The sequence below is a fragment of the Octopus bimaculoides genome, chromosome 10 (genome assembly GCF_001194135.2).
Source record: "Octopus bimaculoides isolate UCB-OBI-ISO-001 chromosome 10, ASM119413v2, whole genome shotgun sequence".
Classification (NCBI taxonomy): domain Eukaryota; kingdom Metazoa; phylum Mollusca; class Cephalopoda; order Octopoda; family Octopodidae; genus Octopus; species Octopus bimaculoides.
This window is the reverse complement of record NC_068990.1, coordinates 63,987,835-63,995,847: the sequence shown is the minus strand read 5'-3', so window position 1 is coordinate 63,995,847 and position 8,013 is coordinate 63,987,835. Positions and strand designations below refer to the sequence as shown.

At 35.8% G+C, this 8,013-nt stretch overlaps 1 protein-coding gene across 1 annotated transcript in view; it reads right to left on the bottom strand.

The window, feature by feature from the left end:
• LOC106877714 (dynein axonemal heavy chain 5) overlaps positions 1 to 8,013 on the bottom strand; it is a 444,169-nt gene that overhangs the window by 238,312 nt on the left and 197,844 nt on the right. The window contains exons 45-46 of the mRNA XM_052971252.1: positions 6,797 to 6,909; positions 1,048 to 1,212 (exon numbers count right to left, since the gene is read on the bottom strand). Coding sequence (XP_052827212.1) covers positions 1,048 to 1,212; positions 6,797 to 6,909 — 278 coding nt within the window. The remainder of the gene's footprint in view (positions 1 to 1,047; positions 1,213 to 6,796; positions 6,910 to 8,013) is intronic.

The following is an 8,013-nucleotide window of genomic DNA, read 5'->3' as shown; positions in this document are numbered from 1 at the left end:
CATGTCCATACCAGCGCAATCGTCTCTCTTGCACGCCACAACTGATGCTTCTAATGTTCAGCTTTTCTCTCAAGATACTTACACTCTGACGGGTATTCACATTGACATTACACATCCAACGGAGCATACTGGCTTCATTCCTTGCGAGCTTACGTATGTCCTCAGCAGTTACAGCCCATGTTTCACTGCCATGTAGCATGGTTGTTCGTACGCATGCGTCATACAGTCTGCCTTTTACTCTGAGTGAGAGTCCCTTTGTCGCCAGCAGGGGTAAGAGCTCTCTAAACTTTGCCCAGGCTATTCATGAGCAGTAATATTAAAAGGAGACAAGCCAGCTGAATGCTTAAAAGTAGCCAACATGTCTTATATTTCGTATATAATATGTAAGCTGCCTGTATACCCCTACCATGCAGTGACTAGTAGTAGACAAAAATAATTTTGCTATCTAGTGTTTTCAGTTATATATATTCAAATGCTTTGATGTTGTCAAGGAGAGTCAAGTTGGCCTCAGTTTTAATTCTTTGAGATAAAATGTGATCTTAGTGTAGCAATCAATATTGCAACTATTTTTATATTAATCTGATCAGGTGAAATATTTTTCAGCTATACAATGCTGCATTGTCAGTGCTGTTATTGTTATTTAACCCCAGGTTGCCTCCAGTTGAGCAGATCTATGATCAAAGATGTTTCAGTAATGAATATCCTTGTCTCTTTTTGATAGCTTTGATGACATTATCTAAAGTATTTTAACAGCATTTTAAGATGGAAAGGAGTATTCTGAGGAGATTTGGCTACTGTTTCTACCAGGCCAAGTAACCACAGAAAGGATCTACCATTGTTGGCATTGGTTTTGGTGCTGTTGTTTGGGAATTTTGTTCATAGTCTTAGTCAACTCTGATCTTAAGTCATTTGTCCTTAAATCTAAAATACAAAGTCCTGATTCATAATATCAAAGATTATTGAGGATAAGGACAAAGATTTTGTTACTGGTTACTGAGAATTTATCAATTGCTCAAAAATTTATGAAAAGAGAAAAAGAATCCTTACCTTTTGACGGTCAGAAATTTCCAACAGTGCACCAAGGGACCACATCATGGCAAAAACTATGAGGTTGTCTAAATGAGTGTGTGTAATATCTTTACGATCTTCCTCACTAGGAATCAAGCCCTCAAGAAGATCAATTGCTTGACGGATATAATTACATTCAAGTAGCTAGAGATTTGAAAGAAATAAACAGAATTTTCAATGATGGTGTGTTTAGAGAGAAGAATGCTATTGTAAATTTCTTGTACAATGGGAAAGACAAGTGGATAAAGTTAACACCTACAAGTAACAACATCAGATAAAAACTCTTATTGGTTTAAATACCATCTAAATCTACAGTCTTACTTCCCAACCAGAAATCAAGTTATTAAGCATACAGCAGCTAGACTTGGTATTTATGTAGGATGCCTTTATATTCATATGTGATGTTATATATATATATCTTCATCATCATCATCTGGCATCTCTACATCATGTGCGCACACACACACACACACACACACACACACACACACACACACACACACACACACACACACACACACACACACACATACACACACACACACATACACACACACACACACATACACACATAGAGGCAAACAACAATTTAGCTGTATGGTATCTACTCATTTCACAATGATCAGCTGTGATTTAACCATTTAACTTAATTTATATACTGTTGTGTCCAGGGAGAATCATTCTCTTTTAGGGCCTTATAATTTAACACACTTTCCACTCATTTACTTATTTATTTTTCTAAAATTTTCGTTGCATCTTGCAACCTTTTCAATAGTTGTTGACTCTCCATTATTCAAACTGCATTCTTTTTGTTTGTTTGTGCGCATGTGTGTGGGTCACTGTGTGTGCACATACACATATATGTATGTATGTATATATGTATGTATGTATGTATGTATGTATGTATTATGCATGCATGCATGCAAGTGTGTGTATGCATGTATGTGTGTGTGTATGTATATATGTGTGTGTGTACGTTTGTATGTATGTATTCTGCATATTCATGTTTGTGTGCTTTTATGTGAGTGTGTGTGTGTGCGTGAGTGTGTGTCTGTGTGTGTGGGTTTTTGTGGTTATGTACTGTGTCTGTATGTGTGGATGTATATCTCCATATGTGTCCTTGTGTGAAGTGAAGTATGTGTGTATATGGTCATGTGTTTCAGTCTTCATTTGTGTATGAGTGTGTATGTGAGCTTGTCCATTCCTATAACTTGTGTACCTATCCATCTGTATGTCTATCTGTTTACTTTCATATCCATATGCCTACATACATGTGCATATACATACACACACACATCTATCTACATAACAGCCCACTAACTATTCTACCTGTATATAAATATAAACTGTGGGTATGTGGGTATGACTATTTACTACGTACATTTCCTATTGGGGAAGTTTCATTTATGAGGATGAACTCCTGTATTTGTCTGAGTGCTGGGTCCTTTGGGTGCTTGGATAAAATGCGGATGTCAAGTTGACCCAGGTTGCCTCAATGTTGGTCCTTGGCATGTTGGTAGAGTATGGAGGACTGTTTTTTGTTGTCATACTGTCTCAAATGTTCATTTAGTCTTTTCACAATGCTCCTAGATGTCTTCCTTATGTATATCATGTTCATGTCTTTACAAGCACTTTCTATGCATTTTATACAGTAGACTACATTTCTAGTTCTACAGTTGATGCCAGGGCTAATCCTACATACCATGCTGTTACCAATGGTGCATATAGTATTCTCAAAGGGATACATCCTACATAGATGTGATCTGATGGAGTTCCCTGGCTTACCCATAGATTTAGGAAAGCTCTGAAGGAGACCAAACTCAACATTAAGATTGTTGAAAAGCCGGGGAACTCCATCAGATCACAACTATGTAGGACGTACCCCTTTGAAAATGTCATATGTACCAATGATAACTGCATGGTATGTAGGATTAGCCCTGGCATTAACTGTAGAACTAAAAATATAGTCTACAGTATAAGATGCATAGAAAGTGCTTGTAAAGACATGAACATGACATACATAGGGAAGACATCTAGGAGCATTGTGGAAAGACTAAATGAACATCTGAGACAATATGACAACAAAAAACAGTCCTCCATACTCTACCAACCTGCCAAGGATCAACGTGGAGGCAACCTGGGTCAACTTGACATCCGCATTTTATCCACGCACCCAAAGGATCCAACACTCAGACAAATACAGGAGTTCATCCTCATAAATGAAACATCCCCAGTACTAAATAGAAAATATACATAGTAAATAATCATACCCACATACCCACAGTTTATATTCATATACAGGTAGAATAGTTAGTGGGCTGTTATGTAAATAGATGTATGTGTGCGTGTATGTTTATGTAAATGCACATGTATGTAGGCATATGGATATGAAAGTAAACAGATAGACATACAGATGGATAGGTACACAGATTATATGAACAGACAAGCATACATACACACTCATACACAAATGAAGACTGAAACACATGACCATATACACACATACTTCACTTCACACCAGGATACATATAGAGACACACGTCCACACATATGGAGATATATGGGAGAATATACGAAAAAACAACAACAGACGAGGACAGGTGGTGTAACTAACAAAAGGATGTATTAGTATGACGCTCGGGAATACGGAAAGTCTTTGACGTTTCGAGCTACGCTCTTCAACAGAAAGAATACGGAGACAAGGAGAAAAACACGGAGAAAAAAAATTGAATAGTGTTCAGTCAACGGTCAATCATCCATACATACAGACACAGTACATAGTCACAAAAGCCCATGCACACACGCACACAGACACTCAAACATGCACACACAAGGAGACAGAGGTAGACATACACATACATGCAAACACACACACACACACAAACACACTCACACATAAAGACACACAAACACGCAAATATGTATATGCAGAATACATACATACATACAATGTACATACATACATATATACATACGCTCACACACATACATACATACACACACTTGCATGCATCCATGCATACATACATACATACATACATGTGTATGTGCATACATACTGACCTACACATATGCACACAAACAAACAAAAGGAACACAGCCTGAATAATGGACAGAGTCAGCAACGCAAATTTTAGAAAAATAATAAGTGAGTGGAAGCCTTACTGGTGAGTGTGTTAAATTACAAGGCACCAAAAGAGAACGACTCTCCCCAGACACAACAGAATATGCTTCAACACACGAACTCACATAAAGAATCTTGCAAACCAAATCCAAAAACGAAATTGGTTTATATATTTTAGTGTTTATAATCAGGACACAGGCAGTGAGTGGGCAAAGTTACTGGGGTTTTAGAATGCAATGCAGTGTTTATTCTAGTTCTCTGTGCATTGAGTTAAATTCCACAATGTCATTGCTTCAGGGTCAATAAATAAAGTACTAGTCCAGGGCTGGAGTTAATTCTTTTTCTCACACTCTTCCCCTCTAGAATAAATTGCTTGTGTTCAGGCCTGGAGAGAGAAGAGCTCTACCAGTTCTTGGCATCTTTACAACTCCATCAGAAGTTAAGAGCTCCAGCCATCACCACTCAGGATATGTAACTCTAATACTTTCACATTATTTTTATCTATTTCATATATTCTTGATTATTTCCCCTGCTGTCTATTTTGTTTCACTATGACTGTATGTTGAGGTGGAGACTATGGCAGAACTAGGCAGAATGGACTTGGATGGGATGTAAACAATTATTGTTCTTCTGCTCTAGTTTCTAGTGGTCCAAACACAATATTTGGAGATATCACTGCAGTGGTGCTTTCCTGTGTGCATGTGTTTAATGTACTGGGTGCTTTGTAAAATGGTTGGTGCTATGAAGGGCATTCAGCCATAGAAACCATGTCAAAACAGACAAGCAGAACCTGGTACAACTCTCTGACTTGCCAGCTTTTATCAGACCATCCAGCCAATATCGGTATGGAAAACAGACGTTAAACAACGATGATGTCAACTTTGGCAGCAGCAGTGACGATGACGATGACAACAGCAATCTGTTTTCGTGCTTGTAGAGTGAATGAGAAGAATATTGTTCTTAAGGAACATCATTTTGGCATCATTTGTTTATACCTACTATTTTTTAAGAAATGTGCTGTGAATGCCTTGTGGGCATTTCCTTGGATGTTGTTAATAGACAATTGGTTTATTTCATTTCTTTATTTGATATCTATTGTTACAAGAAGTGAGATTGTGCAGGTGATATTTTCAACATGTTTGTTTGAAGCCAAGTTTCAAACTGGTTGATATAAAATTGGAGCTCCAGACTGATAGACAGCTTCAACTGAATAATGGTTGCTGAAATAACTATGAAAGCAAAGATATACAAAGCTGTGAGTTGGTTGCTATGAAATGTAAACAAGTCATACAGACATAATTACCTCCGCCTTAGTGAAGTCCATGGACGAGATATCTCAAGAACCACTGGATGGATTCAGATGAAACTTTCAGGGATGCTTGGCCTCATGACTGACACAAACTGATTAGATTTTGGGATCAATCTGGTACTGGACAAGGATTCTGGATTATTTTTCCTGTTTTTTTACTTAATTTCTGAGAGCGGTAGGGTTTATTTCTAGTATTCTTGTTTTTGAGAGCAGCCGAATTTATTTCAGATATTCACATTTAAAAATCATCTCTGGCTAATCGTTCAGAAGACATTTGTGTTGCCTTGGCAGAGCTTTGTGCTCTCTGAGTGCTCTTGTTCTAAATTTTGCATTGTAATCTACATAGCCTCAATAGCTTTAGATATAGTTTACCCTTCAATGTTTCCTTGTTTCATATTATTTCTTAAACAGAACAACATACTATAATACTAAACACATCTTTAAAAGATGACAATCAAGAAGTTTTAAGAAATAACAGCAAGATCTTCAAGTCATGCACCCTATTGTCATGAGAAACAGGATACATTGGCTAATGTAGTCCAAGTTATACTATTACTGATTAAAATGATTGGAAGGTAATGACATTAAAGCCTTTGACCAGATATTAGCCCAATCAGAGCTGATTTATTGTTAAACAGCAAGAATAACACACCCACAAAAAATAAAAGCTAGTGTATTATTGCTCAACTTATTAATCCTACATAAAATACAACAATAGCATGTGTGGAATTTGTAATTTCACAGAAGTACTGGCATGAGGAATATCCATTCTTTTTTAATTTATACTTATACAACCAGCACCACACACTCGCAATACACAATCAAAACTTAACAAATAATATTATAGAAATATTAAAATTTAATATTTTTTAACTCAACTTCAAAAGAAGTTCCAAATAGATTGAATGTTATATATTGAATAACAATGATAATGATGATGATAATAATGAATATCTTTACTGCTTCTGCTGCTACTATGTTGCCTCCATCACCACAGAGATTTGATTTATCCAATTACAACAGCTGTAGCTAGGTATTTTCATAATTAACTTCTTACTACATGCATACAATATTTCAGATTTATAAAAGAGAAAGTTCGTGAGAATGTGTGATGCTTATGCTTTTTTTACATGAACTGATGACAGAAAATAAGTCAAATGATTAAAACTGGAACCCAAACAGCTGCGTGATTCATCTTGACAAAAGATCTGTGTATCTTACACAGTTACTTTACTTCAATTAATGCTGAAAGTTGAAATAAGAAAGCCAACAGTAATGAGAAAAGTTGAACTTACTTTCATTTTTGGTGAAAGATTCTGAACTAAATATGAATAAATGATTGAGAAAGCATTTTCAAATGCATTGAATATGTGTTCACTCTGACTTGGAGGTCTAGTCAACAACCAGCCTGAAACAACAGATATAGATGGGCAGTTTTTAGAAAATTTTTAGCCAGTATTATATTTATAGCACAATATATCTATATATATATTCTTTTATTCCTATATTTGTTTCAGTCATTTGACTGTGGTCATGCTGTAGCACTGTCTTAAGACAGTGTTTTAGTTAAACAAGTCGACCCCTGAACTTATTTCATAAGCCTAGTGCTTATTCTATCAGTCGCTTATATATATATGAAAGATAAAGGAATAGTAACTTGGAATCTGGGTAGGTACCCTGTTAGCACTCAGATATAATCCAGATCTGGTTAACCACATCAAATGATAGGGAATATACAGAATTAAGATAAACAATTACAAGGTACTTCTCTTGATAGGCAAATCCTGTGTTTGCTTCATTAGATTTCATACAGCACACAGAATATATAATCAAGGCCTCATAAAGAATGGAGAATTATACACCTTCCAAATTTGTTTATAATAGTATTGTTGTCATTAAATTCCAATCCGACATGTGTTTCTGTTGGATAAGTGTCGAAATGTCCTTTGATGTAGTGTTTATTTTCATTTAGCTAATTCTTTTGTAGTTCATATACATCCAAGGGAGATATTTCAGTGCAGCTTTGTTCAAGATTTTACCCATTCGGGTGGGTGAAGCAAATTCTACTTCACCACGTGAATGGGTACTGCATATGAATCAGCTAAATGCACATAAATGCTACATCAAAGAACATTAAGACACTTAACCAGCCGAAACATGTGTGAGATTGGAATTTAATGAAAATAATACTGTAATACAGTAATCCTTCATCATTTTGTGGTTCACCTTTCGCGGTTCACCTATTGTGGTTTATTATTTAAGCTTATGTTAATTCCTCCGTGATGTTGTTTTGCATTTATACTAAAATAAATACATACAAATTATAAAAATAATTAAAAAAATATACAGTACAGTACTGTTTCTACGTCACGGATTTTCACCTATCATGGGGAGTTTTGGAATGTAACACTTGGAATAGTCAAGGGATTACTGTAAACAATTTTTGAAGATGTATAGCTCTCCATTATTTTTTTAGGTATACACATATACATACATGCATAAATATATATAT